General features: G+C 40.0%; 1 protein-coding gene across 11 annotated transcripts in view; it reads right to left on the bottom strand.

Moving 5' to 3' along the window:
• Positions 1 to 2,321: 2,321 nt before the first annotated feature.
• PDLIM5 (PDZ and LIM domain 5) overlaps positions 2,322 to 25,866 on the bottom strand; it is a 171,809-nt gene continuing 148,264 nt past the window's right edge. For all 11 annotated transcript variants that reach the window (XM_084756073.1, XM_084756086.1, XM_084756085.1 and 8 more), the window contains 5 exons: positions 25,233 to 25,407; positions 13,583 to 13,763; positions 11,723 to 11,843; positions 7,990 to 8,105; positions 2,322 to 5,431 (listed from right to left, as the gene is read on the bottom strand). In XM_084756073.1, the coding sequence (XP_084612199.1) occupies positions 5,342 to 5,431; positions 7,990 to 8,105; positions 11,723 to 11,843; positions 13,583 to 13,763; positions 25,233 to 25,407 (683 nt within the window). In that variant the 3' untranslated portion in view covers positions 2,322 to 5,341. The remainder of the gene's footprint in view (positions 5,432 to 7,989; positions 8,106 to 11,722; positions 11,844 to 13,582; positions 13,764 to 25,232; positions 25,408 to 25,866) is intronic.

Below are 25,866 nucleotides of genomic sequence, written 5' to 3' on the forward strand. Positions count from 1 at the left end.
CATCCCTTGTATCCTCCCATTCATCCCTCCCTCCTCCTTTCACCCTATTCCCCTCTACTATGACTGTGACTGAGGGGTACTTCCTCCCCCTCTTAGAGCTGATTTCAATACCTGAAACAAACAGGTTGTGGAATAAACAACAGGAGCAACAGCTGTGTGAGGACAAGCAAAGACAAAGGGCAGGGGGAGGAGTGAGAGGAGAAAAAAAATCCAAGTTATATTTGAACTAGGGAATAAATAAAATAATTTACACTATGAAAATGAAAAACTAATTTGGAATCCAACTAGATCACTTTGGACACAGAGCCAGAAGCTGTCTTTTGAAACATGGATCCCAAAGAGACTGTGTCAATCAAGCCTGGGCCTGGCACACATGCTGTTTTCCTTGGGCACTGCACTTACCATAACTGAGAAATTGAAAAATTAGACCCTCCGTGAATTCCAAATTGTTTTACTTTTCTCCCTGAGGTCAGTAATCAGCGGTTTTCTGACATGGAAATGTTTTATTCTTCTATACTAAACAACAGCTCTGAGCTTTATTGTGTGTAATTACACGCAGTTACAGACAGGAAAAAAAATTGCTTTCTTGGCAAGCTGCAATTTAGGAGGGCTCCCCGAGTGCTGTGCCACTGGTGCCAATCATAATTAGATGCACCTCGTCCTCCTCCTTCTATACATTCAAGGGCAGTAGCCACATCTTTCCTATTAGGCCCTGTGTGATCCCGCTACTTACAGAGAGAGCCTCTAAATCATAGAACCAAGAATAAGGATTCAGGAACATACCACAGATAACATGGTCATCACCAAATTCTCTTCATAAAATGAGGCTTAGGAAGCAGATACTTGCAGTACTAAAAATAACAATATGCATGCGTCTGGCATTATGGTATAAGCATGGAATCACAGGACTCAAGAGACTGAGGAAGGAGAATTTCACCTTTCCAGCCAGCTTGGGATATATAGTAAGACTTGATCATGAAGCTAAACAAAATGTGTAACCTTTTCATACCCACAGGCCACTCTGAGGCCTGGTGCTTAGTGAGCTAAGCCCTCTCATTCATACATCCCAGTGCCCCCACGGCCTGCTATTCTGTTAGGTAGCCATGTGTCCGGTTCCTTTCCTCTGTTAAATTTTAAGTACTGCACAGGAACCATTTTCCCTGGGAGGCTCCCCCACTTGGGATGAAACCTTCTCTGCGGAATTTTGGCACCCTATTAATTAGTGGTTATGAGTGGGAGCTGCTCTCTCTCAGCAACTCCTATTCTGCCATCAGTCAAGTGTGATTCTGTAATAAATTTCCACAAGGCAAACTATTTCTGGTAATTCTCCCTAATTAACACCAGGCCTGCTAATAATACATCAGCGCCTATGTGTTTCTGATATAACCAAGATCTTGTCTGAGAGTACTCAAAAAGAGAAACTGCCAACCTAAATTAAGCTTTTGCTGGCAAAAGGATTTTATATGTAGTTCAGTTAGAAAACCTTTGATAATCTTATATTGGGGACATGTGAGTAGAAAACACTGATTGGCAGGGAGGCTTGCTCTGGGTTCTGCACTGAAGGGGGGGGGGGTTATTGTGAACACACAGTTGAGACGTAAGCCTATAAATCTTGTACTGGATTACTGTTTCTTAATGAAGGAATGACAGATCTCTTATTCTGTTGGTGCATTTTAATGTGCAATGACGTGATTGACAGAAACCAAACAGCAGCTATTAAAATGTCAGATGCAGACTGGATGCCCTTAAAAGTTTGGCTTCTGGAGTTTAATATACTGTGAGCAAAATAGACTTGAGTTTCTCTCCCATTCCCAATGTGCAGCCTGAAACAGAGATATCCCTCTAAATTTATACAATTAGGAAAAAAAAAATTAAAAAGCTCCCTCAATCTGGTAAACAAATGAGGAAGATGTGCGTGAGCCTATCTAGTAATGCCTGGTCTGAGGTATTACTGAGACTAAGCTGAGGCGCGTGTGGGAACCCTGGCTAATGCTACATGTGAAGAGTAGGAAACGTATTCTCTGATTAGGACCTATGACATAACGAGGCACGATACCAGGTCACTGCAATAAATAACTTCAGCAAAAAACATATTTAGAGACAGCTTACCTACTAACCTACAAATGTGACTTATATACCTTGTACATGCAAAGTACAAAAGGTGTATAATATACCAATGTTTTCAAAGCTCTAGGGCACTGGGATTGGCCAATACCTTTAGGGTTATTACATCTTCGCCAGTCCTGTGAGGATGGGGTGTGACTTTTCCCCAGTTCCCTTAAGTGAAAGCATGTACCACCCAGAGAGAAAAGCCAGGCATGTGTGCCGACATCATTGCAGTTGTTTATTTAGTATGTGCTCATTGAAGTATCACTATACAGGTTATATTTCTCATGTGATTTTTTAAATTAGGAAACATATCCAAAAGCAAAAGAGCAGCTGTACACAAACTTAAAACTGCAAAGAAACAACAGACAGCTATTGACAGGTACAGCAAATTACACAGTTAAGTATCTAAATCAATACCTTAGGCACTTGGAGGTGAGGGACAGGCTGAAGTGAGGGTACTTCTGCACGAAACTATCTCATATGTTTCTTCTGCTCCAAAGGAGATGACCAAACTGCAAATGCCCATAAAATTAAAGCTGCACTGCAGTCACACTGCACCAGTCACTTTTCTATGGGCCTGCTTCTAAGCTAAAGTTCCTTGAACAGAGTGCATTTTGTTATAGATAATTTTAAGCATAGCAATATTCAAAGGATAAATGATTACTTTGTTTTAATACTGTGGCCAAATAATTAGGCTTCCATTTTACACGGGGAAGGTGACCTTAGCAATGGGATGCATAGAGTCCCTAGGAACGTAAGTAGAGACTGCCACCTCAGCGGGCAACGATCAGCCCGAACAACTAGAGAAAAAACTATCAGCCTGCACCCATCAAAGTCCTGAAAGTGAAATATCGAAAGAGGAACATGCACTAAGGTTTCCATCTGGGGTTTATCAAGTACAGCCTTTAAAATATACATCTAGCAGGAGGAAAACTCAACGTTCTACAGTGAAAACATAATAATGAAAAAACGCTGACACAGAAGACTTATAATAAATACCCAGGGAGCTCGCTAGAAGGGTAAAGTGCTGTGCCAGGTGTTAAAGGTCCATGCTGGTAAATGAAGCGTGCCCATCCTCACTGCTGCTAGACTCTTCTGGTTATGTCGGAACTCATCTCCCAGGAGTCACTGTTTTAGGAATGGCTACAAAACTCACCAGAAAACAGGCAAAGAATAAAGACACAATGCCAAATTAGCAAGTTATGCTAGCATCTTAAAGATTAAATTTAGAGAAATACAGCATTATAAAATGCAGTGTTATGCTTCACGAATAACACACAGAATTAAAGACTATATAAAAATGATATCCTTAAAGAAAGACAACTTTATAAAAAATACAAGTCAAAAGAAAATTCTTTGAATATGCAAATACCAATGAATTGTCAAATGTCATCTTGGCACACCATGTAAAAGATAAAGCAAACTATCACATCAGCAACTTATTCTGTAGTATAAAGCCGAAGCCTGACATTCAGATCTGATAAACGCACATGAGCCAGCAAGTCTGCTGTTGGTCAGTGCAGTAGAGAAGAGACCTAACATACAAAGTTCCAGCGTTGACTTCTGAAGACATTTCCTGCCTCCCTCAAACACAGGTGAGGAGGTAGTCTGGGCTGCTCCTGAAGAAGCTCTGGGCTTGCAATGTGGTGTCACCATTGCTGTTCATTTATCCCCCAGTTCACTATTATCTGCATTTAAGATAAGTTTACTAGACCATAGATTAGCAGCTTTCAGGACAGATGCCTTGAAAGTTCTTGGGAAGGTTAAACAAATACTGTAGTTACACACACACACACACACACACACACACACACACACACACACTGGATGAATATGGGCATTTGAGTGATAGGGTAGCAAGAACTTGGGAACTCTGGGTTTTGAAAGTATCTGCTCCCAACAGATTTAAGCTATAACTCAGCAGGATCCTGGGCTCTCATTGTAGAAGCAAAGGGAAAGAGAGTAAATGCCACGATGTGTTTTCTCCCCAGGCAGTGAGCCACACTGCATGGCTGTCTCACTGCAGCTTTCCTGATGATGAGTGGTGCCTGCACAATGCTCTGTACACTCGTGGAGGACAGAGGACAGGATGCTGCGAGTGATACATCAGGGCTCCCCTGTGCTACCAAATGCCAGAGAATAAAAGATGACTAACTCAGAAAAGAACCCCAAACAAAAATCCCAGAATACCAAATAAGAAAACAAAACAAAAACAACTCCCCCCCGCCTAAATACCACACTAACAACAGAAACTTGAGTCTTATCATAATCCTCAACCCCAAAATATTACTGGGCAAGGAGTTTTCAAATCTTCAGTCAGAGGTACAACTGACAACTGTAAAAACCAACCAGCTCATTATCTGAAAGGGGAAAGTGGTTCTTTTTACTTTGCAGGTACAATTGTTTCATTATTCCAATTTCTAGTTCCTTTATCTTTTACCCACTCTCTTCTAAAAAGAGAGACAAAACTATTAGAGCCTAACACTATTGAGTTATTTTCATCTCAGCATAAGACAGGGAGCATGGCAGTGCAGGCCAGGCGGTGAGCCAGACACAGTACAGACAAACTGCCCCTTCTCAAGAGCAGCCAGCATCTGCGGCCTTTAAGCAACATGGCAGTATTTGGGAGAACAGAAGAGATCACAAACATCTCTTACTGCCATGACACACTTGGATCAAAAACTTGCTTGGACCATCTTCCTGAAAGAGCCAATGAGAAGACCAAAACATGTACATACACTAAGAAGAAGAAAGATACTGCCTACTCATAAAATTTATTTAAACTCCTACATACTATTTTAAAGATAAAATGGGTTATTAAACAATTACTCTTTTTAATAAAGCTTAAGGCACTTTTATTGCCTTCTGTGGATTCTCATGCTACCTGACAGGGAAAGAATCACTTCAGCATGGAGCCTGGATTTTTAATTCTACAATGTAATCCTTTGCTAATTTATTCTAAGATGAACTTAATAGCTGGGAAATTGATTTTCAGAAAGGCTATTTCATCGGGAGAAAATTCAGGTAAGGCGTAATAAATGCCAAATTGTCTGGACTTTCTAAAGCCAAGTGTTTTCTCAAAGACTTGGGCTTTAATGTTGCAGTTTATCCCTTCATGGTTACTATTATTTTTTAGAACTCCACTTAAATATTAAAACTAAAAATTAAATGGGTAATTTTAATTTTCCTCCTTTTTCTTCAAATTCCTTCTCTTTCCTGGAACTGTTGACTTTCAAAAATTCACAGAATGAGCGTGTTTTTTGCAAAGTGGCTTGTCCTTTTTGGAGAAAAATGTTTGCCCTTCCAAACTTTCACAACACACCTGCAAAAGAAGAAAAAGGAAGCATTACTTCATTTACATCAAATCTCCCAACAGGAGGTGACTGCCTCCCAAGGAGTAACATTACAAGTTCTTTAGACAGTTGTATGAGACACCCTGCCACTTCATGATTACTATGACATTTCATGTCATTTTTGAAAATCAAAGAGTAATTTCATTTCTGGAACATAGTCTGATTTATTTAAATCACTGATGATTTCTTTTCCTTACCGAGAGGTAAGCACTTAGGTCTAATGAAAATTTTAATACACCAAAAAGTCACATTAAATATACAAATTATAATCAGTCTTTTGAATCTGTTTCCTCTCATAGAGAATTAAAGCATTTAAAAAAAAAAAAGAAAGAAAGAAAGGAAGAAAGAAAAAGAAAAGAAAAACACCCATAGCTTAACTCCTTTGTCAAGCCTGACCAAATCCAATTGTCAACCCGTCCTGTAACACACTGGCCATAGTTATTATTTTAATTTGTTTTATCCTTTGTATATCTATGGTACGTGCATGAGTGCAAGTGCATCGGGAGTACAGGTGCACTGATAACCTGCTGATAGGAGTGCTGGGAACCAAACTTGGGTCCTCTTCAAAAGCAGTAAGTATCCTTAATCACCGAGGGATCTCTCCAGCTCCAATGGGTTGGTTTTTAACTTAGTTCCTGAATAAACCTATTCATTCATGAAAGAATCAATTTAACTTGATTCTACAGTTGGGGTCTGGCCACCCACACTTTTTCCTTCATGTTGTTTCTGCTGCCTTGTAAATGACAATGCTCCAGATAAGAGCTGCCTAAGTAGGTACGTATGGAGAAGCTACTTTTAACACACTTCATCAAGTCTCAAACACGAATGAAGTAAAAACAAGAATGTGCTCAAATGTTTGGAGAAACCATTTGATTTCACTATTATCTAATACTTTTATACAATGGGCATAAAACACTTAGGTATGATTAAATGTAACAGCAGTAACTGAAATCAAATACTGGAATGTAGCATTTGTACTAAATATTAGCTTTCTAAATCATAAAAACTATCTTAGGCTAATGTTAATCTTTTGATCTATGTTAATCACTAAACTACACATTGGAACACCAGGTACAATGATGCACACTTTTAGTTCCAGGAGTCAGCAGGCAGAGAGGCAGGTGATTCTCAAAGAGTTCAAGGCCTCATCCACATCGTAAGTTCTAGGTGAGCCAGAAGGACACAGTGAGACCATTTCTCTACAAAGAGCTGTTCAGGGCTAGTTCAATCAATAAAACACTCAAGTTTGGTCCTCCGGAAACCATGTACAAATGCAGGCCATGGTGATACATGCATGTTTGTAAACCCAGGACCAGGAAGGTGAAGAAAGCAGAGTCTTGGGAGTCTCTGGCGAGCAGCTCTAGCCCAATTGGTGGGTTCCAGGCCTTTGAGAAACTCTGTCTCACTAGCCCAAGGTGTACGTCCCCATGAAAAACTGTACCTACCAGAATAATGGGTAAGAGGGGAGGACATCCTATTGAAACTTTAGGTGTGAGAAGCCTGGGAGAAAGAGGAAATGGAAGGATCCAGTGGGTCCTGGAAAACTACAGGAGAGTCTGGGCCCTGGGGTCCTCCGCAAACTGTGGCAACAGCCAAGGAAAAAATAGGCAGTAAAAACCTTGAACCCCTACCCGGACTAGCCGATGGACATTCTCCACTGTTGAGTGGAGAAGAAGATCTAACTCTCACACAAACTCTGGTGCCCCATATTTGATCATGTCCCTTGGATGGAGATGCCTGGTGGCACTCAGAGGAAAGATAATAGGTCACCAAGGAGAGACTTGATACCGTATGAGCATATTCAGGGGGAGGAGATCCCCCTCAGACACAGACATAGGGGAGGGGAGTAGGGGGGGGAAGTGGGAGGAAGGGAGGGATGGGAGGATACATGGGATGGGCTAACAACTGAGATGTAATATGTATAAATTAATAAAAATGTATTAAAAAAAAAAAAAAAAAAAAAGAAACTCTGTCTCAAAGGAGGTGGCCAGTGTTTTGAGGGTGGCACTTGAGGTTGTCCTTCAGGCTCCATAAGCATATAAATACACACACAGACACACACACACACACACACACACACACACACACGTATACAAACACACATACATACACATAAAAATAAGTAAATCAAACCCAAAAGCATTAAAATAGCAAGTGAAATACATAAAAGATATTTTGTATGCTCATAGTTTCATAAAGAAAAGCAGATCCATGAACTATCTACATCAGGAAGAAAACTGAACTATCTTGCTGGCTCTCGGTTTCTTGTAATTTGTTTTCTATTTAAGAAATACCTAATGTGTCAAAAAATAAATAACTTGAACTGTTTAGTAAAGGAATTAAAGAAAAAAACATTAAAAAAAAAAGGAAAAGAAAAAAATATCTTCTCCTTAGAGACAAGAATGCGTTAAAGGGTTAAGATCTTATTATATGCCAAATCATTTCAAACCCAACATTTAGGAACATCAAAGAACATGATTTGTTACTTAAGCACTGAGCTTTGACCAAGACAGTACAGTTTACTTACAGAGCACACAAAGCAAGTGTCATGCCAGGTGGAGCCCAGAGCTTCCAGGAACATGTCACCAGCCTCTATGGGGAATTCGCATCCGCGGCATATTGTTCCAAAAAGGGCGTAATAATCTACATCAGGTAAGAAGAGAGACACAACTGGTGAAGCTTTGGAACAGCAGTCACAGAAAACAGTGGGAAGACGGCAGTTAAAAGAGATACAAAGGTTAAGACTCAGGGGAAGCAAGGAGCATGGTATCCACTGAGGGTGGGAAGCTTGGTTGCAATTTCCTCACTGGATTAGATGGATGAGTGGACAATCTCTGCAGATGGTTCAATGCCTAACTAGAGATGTATGCTCAACATGGGAAACAGTGTTTTTGTTATATTTCCTGTGGTATATGTCTTTTCGCTTAAATACCCAGACTCATGAATGGAGATCACTATTCTGAGTAGTTTTCGGTTCACCTGGATGTTTCAAGAAACTGCAGAGGACTCTCAATCATTTGTAACAATAAGCCTAGTTAATATAAACTTAGAATAAATTTGGCAAATCATAACTGATTGGCATTCAAATACAGGTTTCAGGACGCTTTCACAAATTAGGACTTGTAGGGAGGGGTTTGGTTTCTTAAAAAACCCAGTGATGTTATGTAATATGTTTTTGTTTTAATCCCAGATGTGGGATAAGATGCTGCCTCACAGAGGGTGACTATGGTTTGCCTCGCGCAGAAGCAGGGGCATGGGTGATCTTTGCCAGCTGCAGATAGTTTCATTCTGGGCACTTTGGAGACAGTATAAATGGAACAGCTATAGAGGGCGTGTGGCAGCTGCTGCTCCTACAGCTCCCCCCGCTTTGGCTGCTATTGTGTCTGCTATTGCTGGATTGCTGGACTCTTGGGTATTCTGAAGACAAAAGACTGGACTTTCCTCAAGGAACTCTAGGTTCCTAACCAGCAGGAAGTAGGTTATAGAGGTCTATGCCCCCTCCTCCCTCTAGCCTTCTTTCTCTCCTACCTAGCACTGGGAGGTGGGGAGGGATTAGGATGGAATAAAGAGTCGGAGGGTAGTTAGGTACAAGAACCAAATAAAATAGATTTAAAAAATACATCAACAAGGACTGTGATTGAGTTCCTAGCTGTACTATGCCAAAAACCAGCCACAATTTCTTTTGTTATACTTTCTTTTTAATTTTATAACTTCAAACTGGCAATCTTTATTCAGAGAACACCAATTACTTGAAAGATTAGCTCTAAAGTATTAACAGTATTCCTTTTGATGAAATGGTCCTTGTCCTTTCTTTATTACTAAATAAGAGTGCTTGGGATATATGGCCTTTCTTTCCCACATCTTTATTCTCTTTTGTGAACTTTATCACTGCTGTGTTGACCTATGATACAGCTTTCAGCCTTTAATACTGTCAATCCAGCTGAAGCTAGAGGGCAGGGAGTCTATAATCCGAAGCTTGATGCTAACATTCTTCAGCACCACATGCTGAATACACATCCATAGACTCTTCCAGGCAGTGCTCCAGGCACACAGAGGTGGAGCAGCAGAAAGGACAGGTTGTGGATGCTTATCTCATGAGGCTTTGGTAAAGACTGTGATAAGTACAAAGGAAGCAAAAAACCAGTGTTATGGTAGAGAATAAATCTGGAACGTACACTACATTATATAGGAGGGTTAGGAAAATCTCTGGTATGCAACAGTCTTGATGAGACTTAAATAGTAAGAGAGCATTTTAGTTAGAAGAAACTATAAATATGAAAGCCCTGGAGCCGGGAATAAAACAGAAATAGCAAAGGGGAAAGGTATGGGTTAACTCTCATGTCAGGATGTAATGGGACGCAGATAAAGCTGGCAATGCAGATTCTAGCAAGGAGGATGGTTCCCTAGTAGATGCCATTTACAACATACGAGCACAGTCTGACTGGCATGGTTGAGACTGTCCCAGTTTCTCTGCAGCTGCTGCTGGAAAGTCAAGACAAAGAGCAAGAGCAAGGTGGGCATGGTGGTGACACTGGAGATGGATGGATATGCTTATCCAATGTCCACTGGATGTAGAATTGCAAAGAATTATTTGTTAGGATAGATTTTGGAAGAACAGAGAAAAAGAAGAATCCTAGGTATCTGGACAGTGCAGCCATCTACTGAGATAAAAACTGGTTGAAGGTTAAGGAAAAAGAATAAAAATTAGACCAACATTTCCCATCCTGCAGACAATGCTTTAGTTTTATGATGTGATTTCTGAGAACATAATAAGTACCACAGGCTGGGTAGGTGTTTACGTTTGGTGCACTTAGTCAGCATGGCTTACAAAGCTGCTGAAGCTCACAACGCAGCCAATCTGCTGAACAAAACCCAAGTCTCTCTCCAGAAAAAATAAGTAGTGGCAAAAACACGCCAACTTTACTGCTAACAACACACGGAGTATTTATGGCAGCTCTGGGGCTTCCTGGTGGGCAGTCTGGAATAGAGCCAAACCCTCCCTAACTAAGGGGCTAAGGGGAAGGTGAGAATCGGGGTACAGAGTAAGCAAATAGGTAAGCGATGCTGAAGCAGCTCCAGACAAAAGCTGATGGTTTCCTGAACTTCATCACTGTGCAAAAGCCCCTTCTTCTAGGTCCATATCTGAATTTCAGTTTAAAGTAAGATTACAACGCAACAGGGGGAATGCAGTTCGTGGTAGTTTATAGAGGCAGAATAAAGGAAAGCATACTTTGAAGTTTGCCTTGTCAAAGCAATATCCGAATAAAGAGTAAATGGTAAGAGGGTCCACTTGTAGATGTGGCAGATGTTCAGGTGACAAAACAAATGAAGTAGATAGGTGCTTAGAACCTAAGTTATTAAAAATAACTTTACCAGGGAACCATCTAAACCAGGATTACTCTTCTATTCATTCAGTAAAGGTAGAAAAGTATTTCACATTTATTTTCAAGATTGTGGCTTTAAAAAGCAAAGCAGTAACATTCGAATGTTGAACTTTTCTTGTGTTTATGACCATTTGGTATTCTTTACTACAATATGTGGCTTTAAGCTACATTTTGGGTAGAATTTATATCTATAGATGACTGAAGATTTGAGTATAATATTTTTTGTAAGTAATGCTGACCTTCTTAATGCTTATAATGAAGCTGGGAATGCTTGTCTTGGCAAAGTCACAAACAGCAGCAGCAGCATTATTATTTTGATATATATTTAGAGTGATATGTAATACCTCTAAAACAACTATGAAACCTTACTATCTCTAACTTTTCTTTCAACTTTACAGCAACATAAGCATTTTAGGTTCGTTTTTGTTTGTTTGTTTTGTTTCTTAGGAGTTCCTTTTTTTTATTAAAATTTTAATTGATTCACTTTATATCCTGATTATAGCCTCCTTCCTCATTTCTTCCCAACCTCACCCTTCCTCCTTCATCTCCTCCCCTAGTCCTCAGAAAGGGGAGCTCTCCTCCCCTATCATCTGACCCCAGGCTATCAAGTCTCATCTGGATTGCCTGTATCCTCTTGTTCTGTGGCCAGGCAAAACCACCCTGCTAGGGGGAAGTGACCAATGAGTGGGTACCAGAGTCCAAGTCAGAAGTGACCCTTACTCCCTCATATTATGGGACCCACAAGGAGACTCGGCTGTCTATCAATTACATCTGAGCAGGGGGTCTAGGTTATACTCTGGTTTCTCTTCACATTGTACAAATCTTTCACCTCTTAGCTTCATTCTTAACTAAGGCACTAATGACTTATTATCTCACCAGTCTCACAGTAGGGCTCTCCATCTTCCAAGTGGAAAACATTATTACGAATGGGTTTTCCACAGGCCACACACACGAAGCAGGACACGTGCCAGGTTTGTTTCAAAGCATTGATGACTTCCTGTTATAGAAAAGTGGATGGATTTAAAGAAAGACGAAAATAAACAAACCAATATGTACTCTCACTAGTATACCAAGCTAGCTCAAAGTAGACATACATATTTTGTCTTTGTCTTGCAGTTTTTCTCAAAGAAACAAGAGATGCTCAGTGGCAGATTCAGACCTCACTGGAAGCTACTGTAATATGTGCTTTTCACAACTACAAACCCATAAATATAAAGAAATCACTATTACTAACCTTTATACACACAACAAAAAGGGAAGTATTCCACAAGTGCTCGCTACAACACATTCTGCTTTCTTTCAAAGGGTGTCAGGACACATTAACTTAAAAAAAAAACTCTCATGGCATTATCTTGAAAATGTCACAGAGGAGAGGGAAGCATTTAAGAACTAAAACAAACCTAAACTCCAGTGCATTATGGAAGCAATAATGTAATCAGTATAATCCAATCAGCTCATTGAGTGTTTAGCTTTTTGGAATCAGCTGTGACTGTACTATGCACTTACTCCATTGAGTGAAGTGTACACCACAAAAGCAAGAATCCTAGTCCATAATGGTCTGGTTAATACTCCAAGATGCAAGACTTGGAAGAGATTTTAAACATTAAGAGGTTTAGGGTTGGTAGTTTTCCAAGAATTGTTCTTTTAGATTGAGAACAGGTAAAGGACTTAAAAAGTAATTTCTAAAGAATACTTCATAACATGGGAATTCTTTCTTTCTCATCCTAGAGTCTTATTATTATTATTTTTACTATTATTGGCTTTTAATTATTTTCTGATCCACAAATGATATCTTAGTAAATAGTTTACTAACTGATTATCTGTCAGCATTTATGCAGGAATAGGCTAGCCATTATACCCCCTTTATTGCCAACATATTGTACAAAATGATAGCATAGAAATAGGTCAGGTGGCATACTCATAGTTGAAACTATTTTTGACGTTTCAGACCAACCTAAGCACACCCCAGCAAATCACATTTTTCTAGAGCTTCGTTATTGTTTTTCATATTAGGAGTAGTAGGTAGAATTCAGCAAAATCATTCTGACTTTTATACATTAAAGACAAGAACATTGGTTTCTTCTCAAATAAAATTCCCACTACTGGCCATCTACAATAGATGCCTGACTCTTATGATGTCATGGAAAACTGGATGCCTCATGGCAGGATGTACATTTATTCACCATTTTTTATTACCTTCAAAAGAAAGTATAGCTTGAAATGCTTTCCTTATCATATGTACCGTTCTATAACCAAAGTCACATTTTAAACATTATATTAATTCAAATAAAAATATCACAAGCTTCACATTTTGCATATTCTATATATTTCATGAGATCAGTGTCCTGTGCATGAACTCTGACAAGTAGAGAAAGCTTCTCTTATAAAAGCTATGGAATTTAATTTAAGCCAGCAAAGGTGTGGGTTCTGTGAGCACGTGTGTGTGGTCCTGCTGAGGGAGCACACCCACAGTAAGTTATTTTTCCCGTAGAGACTGGCCTCTCACCAGACAAATGGGCACTCAGTAAGACAACACCAAAGACAATTAACCCCACGAGTCTCATATACTTCTTTAGAGGTCTGTCTCGTTCTGTTTTATAATAAGTACTACTGAGCAAAGCAGAGAGGACTGATAAAGCAAGAAGAACATAAGAAGAAAAAATAATGAGAAGGTTTTATTATAAAGTCTACATGGCTTTAAGGTATACTAAAAAAGAAGTAGTTTCACACACTTACTCCAAGGATCTTCCTCTGGCACCGGCCACATTCAGGAGCGAAGAATTTCTCATAGCAAAGCTCACAGTACAGAGCCCCCTTCTCCTCAACAAACCCAATGTAGGCCATAGTATTTTTGCAGTGAGCACAGTTAAATTCTTCTGGATGCCAAGACTTTCCCAGAGCCACGAGGAAAGGTCCCCTGCCAAAAGGAGAGAGACCAATTTGACTCAAAGATGAAAGCTCTGACGTTGGCCTAGAGAGAATCTCTTTTCACACATGTCTAGTTAACTGTCTGCTTGGTTTCCTTCTTAGGATTGAGCACAGTGGCACTGTCAACTTGTACAGGACTGAGGATGGTGGCACTGTCAGCCTGCATAGGACTGAGCACAGTGGCACTGTCAACTTGTACAGGACTGAGGATGGTGGCACTGTCAACTTGCATAGGACTGAGCACAGTGGCACTGTCAGCTTGCACAGGACTAAGGATGGTGGCACTGTCAGCTTGCATAGGACTGAGCACAGTGGCACTGTCAGCTTGCACAGGACTGAGGATGGTGGCACTGTCAGTTTGCATAGGACTGAGCACGGTGGCACTGTCAGCTTGCACGGGACTGAGCACAGTGGCACTGTCAGCCTGTACAGGACTGAGCATAGTGGCACTGTCAGCTTGCACAGGACTGAGGATGGTGGCACTGTCAGCTTGCATAGGACTGAGCACAGTGGCACTGTCAGCTTGCACAGGACTGAGGATGGTGGCACTGTCAGTTTGCATAGGACTGAGCACGGTGGCGCTGTCAGCTTGCACAGAACTGAGCACAGTGGCACTGTCAGCTTGCACAGGACTGAGCACAGTGGCACTGTCAAATTGTGCAGGACTATGTTTAAAGAGAAAGGGGAGGAAGAGTAACAGCATCTGGCAGTTCCATCTAGTGAAGCCATTGTCTCCCCTCCCCCCTTTCCCTTTCCTGGGACTTAGGGCATGTCTGAGCTGCAGTGAGTCATTCTGCTCACATCATTATGACTGAGAAGGAAAATGCTAACTGTGACAGAGAAGAAGCAACCAGAACAACGCATGTTTTAAGACAGAAAGAAAGTTGGAAAGGAAAAAAAAAAAAACCCAACAACCCTCAGTTTGGCAATGTTAGATCCTACAAATAATGATTTCCCAAGAAGAGCAGGGCTTCCTCCCTACATATGATGTCATGTACTTATTTCTGAACTTTATTAAATGTTTCAAATTCACCTTCTAAATTGACCACAGAAACTGGGCTGCTCATTATCAGTTGTCTGAAGCTAGTTGGAAGGGTGTTATGTGATTCAAATATGAGCAATTTAAATTTCATTGCATTAAGAACATTTAGCATGAGATCTACCCTACAAATGTAATTAACTCTGCACAGCAGCGCTACCAACCGCAGGCATGGTGTCTTATAGTAATCTCCAGAAGTCTTTCAGCCGCATAATTGAAGTTTTATACCCAACATTTATCAATCCCTCCTTCCTCTTCTCTAAACAGAACAGATCTGGGGGTGGGGAAGGGACAAGATCCCTTTGTAGGGATCCCTTTGTATCCTAAGCTGGCCTGAAACGGAATAGGTAACCCCAAGTGGCTTCAAATTCATCCTCCTGCCTCAGCCTATCAACTGCTTAGAATTATAGATATGAACCACACCATGCCCAGCTATGATGGACTTTAAAGCATATTTGTATCAAGGTACCACGTTTGTATAGAGATCTTTCCCCTAAATCTATAATCATGAAATGATAAGGCACACTTGGGTTGCTTAACAGGAGCCCATTATGGAGCCTTATCCAGTTAGAAGCCTTTGGAGATGAAGCAGACTAGCCTCTGTGACACACTTTTTGGGAGCCACATCACACTAATTTTTATTCATGGAATGGCTCTACCTCCAAGGCCCTTTTACACTTATCTAATTTGTTCATACAACATTCTTGTGAGATAGACCAGGTCAATTATTATGAACTCGGTTCGACAGATGGAGTGGCAAGGCCAAAGAGGAGTCAAAAGATGTGACAGACATCAGAAAACTACTGACTGAGTGAAGCTAAGGGCTGCTGCTTCTCCTTCCCAGTGTTGCCTCTAGCAATCTGAGACTCTGCTTTCATTCTCATTACTGTAAACCAGCATCACAGAGAGACCATAGGCAATTGGTAGCCATCACGTAGCACTGGACTTCTAGGCCGATTATTAACAGGACGTTATGGCAGTAAGCATCTTACAGAGCAGCTTCGACCTGTGACAACACAAATCTGCTACTTAATAGCTATCTTACTAGGCATGGCTGCACATGTCTGTGTCTCCAGATCTGGGGCTGGAAGTGAGGAACCTGAGAGCACCAAGGCTGGTCAGAAAGAAAGCTGAGCTTCTGGTTCAATGAAAGACCTTGTCGCAAGGCAGTAAGGCAGAGAATGGTATAGTAATACAGTGTGTTTCTCTTGTCTCTGCGTACCACACATGGATATATACACCCATGTACTCACGTACACTCTACAGACATACATGCACACATGCACGAACCACATATAAAGAATAAACTGTCTCCATTTGCTCCATCTGGTAATTACTCCCCACCACCATAGTCTGGTACCACCATATCCAAATCCACATACTAAGCTTCTAGGCAAGAAGGCAAGAACCTAGTGTTTACACAGATTCAGCTTTCAGTTCTGCAAGAGTTGGGTGGAAGAAAATCTTGACATAAATTAAACCTTTTTCCTGTGATGCATATAAAGCATTTTCTAGTTTTACTTTTTTAACCAGTTTACTAAGAATTTGATGCTATTTTGTACATGTGACTCTGCTATGTTTAAGGTTAGTGTATTATTATTAAACTTAAGGGAAATCAGGGTAGTACTTCATGCTTAGCTTTGCAATGACTAACAAGGAAAGAATCTGTTAACTTTCTAAAAGAAAAGAAACGGCTGTGTGTCACCTATTGTTAAGTAACTATATTGCTTCCAGTAAGCTCTCCCTCCATTTGTAACTACTTCATAAATAGACTCACTCCATAAGTTATTTCATTGACTTTTCTCATTATATATCTGGCAAGTACTTTACCAAAGATAAATCAGGAAATTACCTTCTCAAAGCTGAACAAAATTTTGTAGTGTGCTAAGCTTTCCCACCAGCAAGGTAACTGGATGTACAGGTCAAAGAAAATCATAGGGTACTCTTACCATGACTATGAAGTAGAGCACAGTATAGGGACTATAATGTAGGACTTTGGGGTTTTTGTCACACTCTGAAAGGACATTAAGAAACATTCAAATGTTTTTACGATGCTAGGCTTTACGATGAAGGAAACACCTTCACCTCATCACAAGCTGAATGGCCTTCAGGCCAGCGTCTTTACTGGCTACTCAGTTGTTAAAGGAAGTCAGTTCAACCTCAGACTCTGCATTCTCCTGAGATATACTGGTGTGGGCTTGGATTAAAAATGAAAGCCCCCAGAGCACATCTACTAGTCCCAAATAGCTGAGAAGTTCTTCTGGGGGCAGGGGATGGGGCATCTAATAACGGGGTAAGAAACATTCACTCCTTGCCTAGGTTTTCTGAAGTGTGCTAGGACCAAGTTAGACCACAGGAGAACTGGTGTCTATGAATCACAGCACTGGACTTAGCCCTCAGAGAATCATTCATTCCCTGAGTCATGCTTGGTGTGATACATCAGCCAGTCCTAACGGCTGCTATAGGAAGCAGCCTCATGACATGCATACTTGCTCCTTTGGAAGCAAGCAAGGGTGATGATCAGCATTCTCTTAGGGCACACAGGGTGAGGCTCACATGGACTCTTTAAATTATTCCTGCCAGATATGTGCAGCAAGCAGAGTTTAAGTTCCCTTGAGTAATCATTTTATTTTTGTCATGTTGAGCAGTAGACTGCAAAACCAAACCAAGCCAAACCAAACCAAAACCAAACCAAACCAAGCCAAATGAAAAGAGCCAAAACCCAAATGGGTAGCCTGATTACAGGCAACTCTGTGGCTCACATGTCAACACTAGCTTCGCTCTGAGTGGCCCTACCCATGGTTTTTGACTCCTGTGCTCCCTTTGTCATTGGAAGGCTAACATTTCATGCATTCTTTTTGTGTGCACTTGTGCATGTGGGTTCTCATGTGTCTTGATGCATGCATGTGTGTGCAAGAAGCACACAGCTGACATCAGGAGTCTCCTTTGATCACTCTCTACCTTATGTACTGAGGCAGGATCTCTTGCTGAATTCTGCGGGTGCCAATTCTAGTTAGTCCAGCTAGTTAGTTTGTCCTGGGGATCCTGAGCTTTGACATGGGTCTAGGGATATGAACTCAGGCCTTCATGCATCTGGTCAGCACCAAATTGCATGTATTCTTATAAAGTCAATTAAAAATCCTTTTTGACACAAAGCTAATCACTAATAATTAAAAATATAGTCTAGTCTATTAAGAAAACAACTTTAATATGTTTCATTGTTTCATTAAAAAAAAAAAGACCATGGACAATAAAGGAAATCCTGGACAGTAATGAACATGACTTTGTATCTTTAAAATATGAGGAGAAAATGACTCTTGCTCCTGTCAGAGGTCCTTCCTCTAAAACCAGCAGAAGAGGGACAAGGACCACCTAACCGGATCCTCCTTGCTGCACTGAAAGAGCACTTGCCATAGTGCCCCTGAGCTTATGTCTAGATTAAACAGCAAGTCTCTAGTGTGGAGGGAAGCACTTTTTTCTATGTGTCAGCAAAAGCTAATTTAATAAGTTCATTAACACCAGATTAACACTGAAGACTGAAGATGTTCTTGCTCCAGATGGGATTTGGTTTCCACCTGTGAACGGCAAGATGGAGTTAAATATACACCTCCTTTACAGAACTCTACCCTCAGCCCTTACTAAATACATGCTGACTGACAAAGGAAAGGAAGGGAAGAGTTGAGGCATCTGGTTGACTGAAATGAAAGACTACTGCATGCAACCTTTGAACTCTGCCTATCTTCTGGCCCCTCCCCAACACACACACACACACACACACACACACACACACACACACACACACACACACAAAGGAAAGAAGCTGAGTTCAGAGAAAAAGAAAAACAGATAGAAAGGGAAAAGAAACTGCTATCTTCTAGGAGTTGTGGTGATTTGAGTAGGTTTGGCCCTCATAGACTCATGGGTTTAAGTACTTGGCCCATAGGGAGTGGCATTATTAGGAGGTGTGGCCTTTTTGGAGGCAGTGTGTCACTGTGGGGGTGAGCTTTGAGGTCTCCTATGCTCAAGCTCCACCCAGTGTGGATCAGTCTCCCCCTGGCTGCCTTTAGATCAAGATGTAGAACTCTTGGCTCCTTCTCCAGCCCCATGTCTGCCTACATGCTGCCATGCTTCCTGCCATAGTGATAATAGGCTTAATCTCTAGAACTGTAAGCCAGCCCCAATGAAATGTTTGCCTTTATAAGAGTTCCCTTGGTCACAGTGTCTCTTCACAGTAATGAAACCCAGCTAAGACAAAGGCACAACCTGACAGCTGAAGTACCAGTGCTCACTGAATCCTTCCCTTGTTACTTACTCGCCAGAGTAGCTCCAATAACAGAAACAAACTCCATCAAAACAGAGGAAGAAAACAGTAGAATCTGCAAACTTTCTCCAGATCGTGTAGATAACAAATTACAATGCTAGAATCTTCCAAAGCCCAGATGGTACCGATGGACCAACTGATGGCTGAATATATTTATGTAGTTGTTACACCATCTTAGTGGATCAAGTGTCTTACAATTATAAGATGCTCTGCTTTATCTCCAGTATCAATGTCTGTTACTGTCCATTTCATCTCACAGCAGAGAGAAATAATGAAGCAGGATGGAGGAGAGCCAATCAGCAGAGCCTTGGGAGAATCCACTGTACTATATGGGTTATCACTTGTATACAATGCTAAGCCAGAGACTGACATGCTCTGTTGGAACAAGTGCTGAAGAGGATATGTGGCCACTCTTACACACCCTAGTAGGAATGTAAAATGGTACCGACAGTTTAGTAGTTCTGAAACCAAGTACTTTTATCCTCTGTAGAACAAAGTGGGTATTATTTGTTTGAATCCGCTTGTATATTTCTCATAATTACTACAGCAATTATTATTGCATTATTATTATTGAATTAAGCACATTAGTTTTTGCCTATTCAATTTACTTAATGAATAAAGTAGTAGTTCTGAACTGGGAAAAAGATTGATAGAGCTATTGTGTTGATGAATGACAGCTACAGGGCAAGGGCACAGCTGAAAGATGACTTAGAAATTAACCGTTGCCCCAGGTGAGAAATGTGGTGGGTTGGATGAGGGCTGCAGGGGGAACAGTGACTGGTCATATTTCTAAGTAAGTACCAAACAGATTTGCTGACAGATCACATGAGGCCTGAGCAATTGAGAACAAGGTTTTACTTTTGAGTTTAGGAAAGCATGTACATTACACAGTCATTTTAGAGGGGTTGCTAAGAATGTCTCACTGTTCAGCTTATTTGTTACCTACTTCCTTATTCTTCTGTACATGTCAATGTATGAACAACATAAACTGCCATGCCTACTAGAGTAAGCCAAGTTTGTTAAGCTATTTTTCCCCTGACTCAATAGAGTGAGGTATATAATTATATGTTTATCTACTTATAACATACATGGGTAATAACTTGGAGAGCTCAGAATGTTGTACAGAAGAAACTAGGAATCACATTGAGTCACTTGATTTAGGAATTATAACTGTTAACTTTGGGCACATTCCCTTTTGGTCTTTGACAAAGAGGCCTGACTATATGTGCTATTTACTATTATGTTCTCAGACAAAGAAAGCAGTGGTTAAGTAGACATTTAATGAATTAATTAATGAATGTACTTCATAGCCACAGAGATATGGATTCAAATCCTGGCACTACCACTTCAGCAACATTTTGAGTCTGTTCATATGAATCAAAGTGCCAGTTTCCTCACTGAAAGTCTTCCGAAAGATACACTGCATGGTTACTTTGAAAACACAATAGAGTAATACCAATAAAGCTCTTGGGCAATATATATTGTATTTAACAAACATCTGGCTTCATTATTCTTTTTTTTTTCTTTTTTCTTTTTTTTCGAGACAGGGTTTCTCTGTGTAGCCATGGCTGTACTGGACTCACTTTGTAGACCAGGCTGGTCTCGAACTCACAGCGATCAGCCTGCCTCTGCCTCCCGAGTGCTGGGATTAAAGGCGTGCGCCACCACCACCTGGCCCTCTGGCTTCATTATTATCTTGCTTAACTTTAATAACTTTAAACATTAGACATGGAAAAATGTAGTTAGATACATCTGGACTTAAACTCAAGTACTACTGTTTACAATCTAAGCAGTTCTGGCAGATGTGAGTTGTCTGTGCTTCAGTCTCTCACCTGGAATATATAGTATCAATAGCAAATGTAATCATGAGGTGAGAACACCATTCAGGTAAACACTTTGCAGAACATCTGGAATATTTAAGAACCCAATAAATACTGTCACCTACACAGAATCTTAAGGGTGACACTGTATTGCAAGGATAGATGTTAGATTCTTCTGTTGTCATTTTCCCCCCTCTATAGTGAACAGTAAAATCTTGGTTTGTATCTTGCCTATAAATCTTGGCCAATGTTTCTAGTTGTTTTCTTAAATTCAGCAGCTGATACACGAAGCCAGGAAACCTTTTATTTTCAAATAAAATCTGAACCAGAAGGGACAATAAAAAGACCTATAAATATAGGAGTTGAAAGGAATTCAGCAACTGCAATGGACAGTGCAGTAGGCAGAAAGCTGTGTGTACTTCTCCCTGGGACAAACCCAGCACAGCTCTCTGCTAGAGAATTGCCGAGAAAGACTTCTTGGAAATACAAAAATTCCTCTTCTCAGTGGAATAAACAACCAATTGCCTGAATGTGGTTCTGGTATGCTGCAGGCAAAGACAGAATGACAGAAACTTGACTACCATTCAAACATTCTATACCTAGGAAGAAATCCAAGCATCGCAAATTCCTTACTCGCTCAAAAAGATGTTAAGACACTAAACACAATATTCAGTAAACCCTGTCAATACAAACGGCAACTGATTTTAATGAGACAAGATGTTATATTCAGGAAGGAAGCTGGGGCCTTCATATATGCCTGTTGCTCCATGAGGAAACAGCCTGGTCTGAGCTACACTAGTCCCTATTACACTTATACTAAAACAGTCAATACATTCCCAAGCATAAGAGAGGAGGAAATGTTAGGTCCACCCTTAGTTGGATTCAAAATGTTCTATCACAAACTGAAAGCTTCAGGAAAAGTTTCTAAATGTGCTTATAACTAGTGAAAGGAATGCCTTCAAATATAAGCTAGGATCAATACCCATATACCTCTGAAAATTCAAATAAATACACAAAAATAAATATTACAACAAAAGTAAAATCATTAGTGGTGTATGGGTAAGTTTGCCCTATGAAGACAATTACTTCAGTTTCTAATATCCTATATTTTACATTTCCTGAAAAGAACCAATCTTCTTTTAAAAAAAAAAAACTAATAGAAAACTAACAATATAAACTCAACTTTACACTTCTCTGTTTGCCAGGGTATAATATGCTGTTGAAAGTAGTATGCCTGCAACTGTAGCTCATTTTAAAAACAGGTGTCCCAGATAATGTCACTTGATCTAACACCTTCTTGCTTTGGTAAGTAATACCGACACCGAGGGCAAGAACTGGATTTATGCTTTGACCAGGGCTCTAAGCCGACTGCAGAGTGTGCAAGCTGCTGTAGCACTTGAGCACCAGGCAAATGTGCTATGCTAATTACTGTTACATGATCTTGATGTGAGCTAATTCTCATTCCTGGTAACTTCCTTAGTAAACGAAGCTTTAATGCTTCAATCATAACAAGTGCTGGATAATGTAGAACAATATAAAATTCAACAGATGAGGGTACAGTTAGTGACAGCCGTTCATCTCCTTAGCTGAATATGTATTTATTTCATAAAGCAAAAGTCTTCACACTAAAGCATCTCAGTCTACTACTAAATTTGGAACTATAACAAGGAGAAATGGTGCATGTTGCTTCTGCTTTGAGCTTCCTATTTTCTCCATAATAAAAAGAAGAACTAAAGATGGTGATTGTAGAATACCAAAGCTGATAATCAGACATGAATTAGCAACTGATATGCTTCGATGCTCTAACTTATTAAGCAACAACTTATAACAGCGCACAAAGTAGTGATTCTGTTTCCACAAAGGACATTATAATTCAGAATACACTATCATTAGCACAAGTATGGGTAAACACAATAAGATAACTTATAGGAACCATGTTACAAGTCAGAGTTTATATTCCTAGTATTAAATCTAAAAATTTAGCAACTATGTACAGGTAGCAACTAAAAACAGCGATTTACTAAGTAGAATAAAGCAGTGCCTCATTTGATTTTATGTTAGATTATTTATGTAAAATAGTAACCTTATAGAAGTATTTGTAGAAAAATACCTAACCAATCAAAACCAAGTTGAATGACTAAGTCATGCCCTAGTTCATTAAACACTAACTTGATGCCTTCTGCTCAGTTTATACTGTGCTAGACTTCAGAGACCTCAATTGCTCTGGCCCTTTTCTTAGTAATCACGATTACTACCACCATGGCTACCGCATGATTCTTTATACAAGAAAATTAATTAAAATATAATTACATCATTTGCCCCCTTTCCTTTCCTACCTCTAATTTCTTCTGTGTCCTGTCCCCTCTTGCTTTCTTTCAAATTCATCACACACACACACACACATACACACACACACACACACACACACACACACACACACACACACATATACACACACATCCAACATGCAGAGTCCATTTAGTGTTGCTTATAGGTACATGATTTAGGGCTTACCACTTGGTATTGTATAATCAATTAGAGCCTCATCGAGAAGACCAATTCTCCCTCTTTCAGCAGTCATTAGTTGTCTACCATTCTTTGTCTGGGTGGGCCTTGTAACATTTTCCTCTTCCCTGTTAGCATGTCTGTTGGTGTTGTCATTGTTGAAGTAATGTTTAGGCAGCCATATTCTTTTTTTTTTTAATTTAATTTAATTTAATTTTATTTTTTTTAGGCAGCCATATTCTTATGAAGAAGATCTAATCACAATTTACATGAACACTAACAATTAAAAATCTATTCTACTTCTATAAGACAATATTTGTTTTTTTATGTGCATGTTTTAAAAGTCTGAACTAGGCTGGGCAAGGTGGTTCACAAGTTAAATCCTGGTTCTTAAGTATGAGGCCAGTCCAGAGTACACACTGAGTTCCAGGCTAGAGTGAAACCCTGCATTAACCCTTCATTCCCCTACCTTCCTCTGAGAATCTATAAACTGGAAACTATCAGTGGTTATCTTGGGGAGTAGGTGTGTGTGTGTGTGAATTTGGCCTTTTGCTTTCTGCTTTTTTACATTTCTAAATTGCCACAAATGAACTATGCTTAAAATAAAAATGTGGATCCATCTTTATCTTGTGCTGTGTTCTTGACATGGTACCAAGTTACTGATGGGTTAAGAGGAGTGTTTGTCTACACCTGGTTGAAAGCATTGGACCATCCTTCCTCTCATATTAAAAATGGTCTAGAAATATAATGCTAGGCACCATTAATGTAAGAGAAAAAGGAGAAATGTCAGTCTTAAGCATTTGCCCTTATAGACACCATTGTTTCCACAGTTTCAAAATAGAACAGTTTAAAAAGAAGAATATGCAAGAAATAATTTCAGCAACTAGTTTTACTGCCAGCAGGGCAATGCACAAAGGCCTTTATGGCGAGATGTCTGCAACCAGAATTTATATACACACCTCATAACATTTTAAAAGCCACTCATAAGGATGCTGAGATTTAATAAGGTGTAGTACAATATGCTTAAAAGATCTCTGGACATTTTCCCTCTTTGGAATTTAAGAGTCAATAAATAGATTTTGAAGAAAACACTTGGAAGATGCAGGTACTAACCCACCCTGATACTTAAGGCACTTGTGAACAGACACATCAAGGTCTACTTTCACAGCTTAAGTGCTTAAAATCTAACCTGTTCTCGAGGGCTCAAAGTTCCTTCTTTTATGTTACAAGTTATTTTTCAAGTAAACGAAAGTACTCATTTGTATGATTTGTAGAATAACAACATTGAGATAAATGATCTCAGGGTCCCTTTATGCCTTCCAATTTTAATATTTCTGAAGGGCTATTCCATTAATGACTACCTGTCTAGATCTGGTAGAAAGGAATTAACTGTAACAATCAATATTTTAGTTTTATGTTCAGGGAGCCCGGGGTTACTTTTCAGCAAAATAGGCATGGTTTATACACTTTAATCCTATCACATGGGGCTATAGCAAGAGCACTTTTACTATTAAAATTATACACATTACAGAACATTAAAAACAACCACATTGATATTAAGTACTTTGAAGGAAAAAAATATTAAAAGAAGTTGGATGTGGTGGTGCCACCTTTAATCCTAGCACTCTGGAGGCAGAGGCAGGTGGATCACTGTGAGTTCGAGGCTAGCCTGGTCTACAAAGCTAGTCCAGGACAGCCAGGGCTGTCTTGAAAAACCAAAACCAAACAACCAAACAAGCAAACCAAACCAAACACCGAAGCTAACAGACTGACCTGATGACTTGGTTGCAGTGGGCACACATGGGAGTTCGTTTGCCTGCTGGAATGTGCTCAGCTCTCTGCACCAGTGTGTCTTGGTCACTTGGCTGGGGTGGCCCCACAGCTGAGTTCACTGGTGCCCCTGTACCCGAGGACGTTGAATTGTTTGAAATTCTTCCAGTAGAAGGTGCTAGGAGATAAATGTAAGAGAGTCACAATGAGAAAAAGCCTAATATGAACTTTTCCTAATAAAATGAGTGGTTAACTTCCTCACTTACCCACTGACATTGTGTCAAAGCATGACGCAAACACAGGGCTGAAGCTAGACAGGTGAGCAGATGATAAACTCAGGGATTAGCATAGCAACGGCATGCATCCATTCCTTTCTTACTTGTACAAGGAGGTATGGCTAGGTGGCCATCATAGGTGACATGTTTCTTTCCATCTAGTTAGCTCTAGTCACTTTAACTAATTAAACTTATTTCCAAATATGCCACAGGCATATAAGAAGCCTCAGTGGGTTGAAGATAAAGAGCTTGCTCTAGTATCTTCCAGTTTGTATTTTCCAAGAAGATCACATCATCAGTTACTGGGCACATCAGCTCGTTACCCAGTACCATCCTGGTGAGAAGAGGTTCAGATCTCCCCT

The sequence above is a fragment of the Acomys minous genome (assembly GCF_964271855.1).
Source record: "Acomys minous genome assembly, chromosome: 14".
NCBI lineage: Eukaryota > Metazoa > Chordata > Mammalia > Rodentia > Muridae > Acomys > Acomys minous.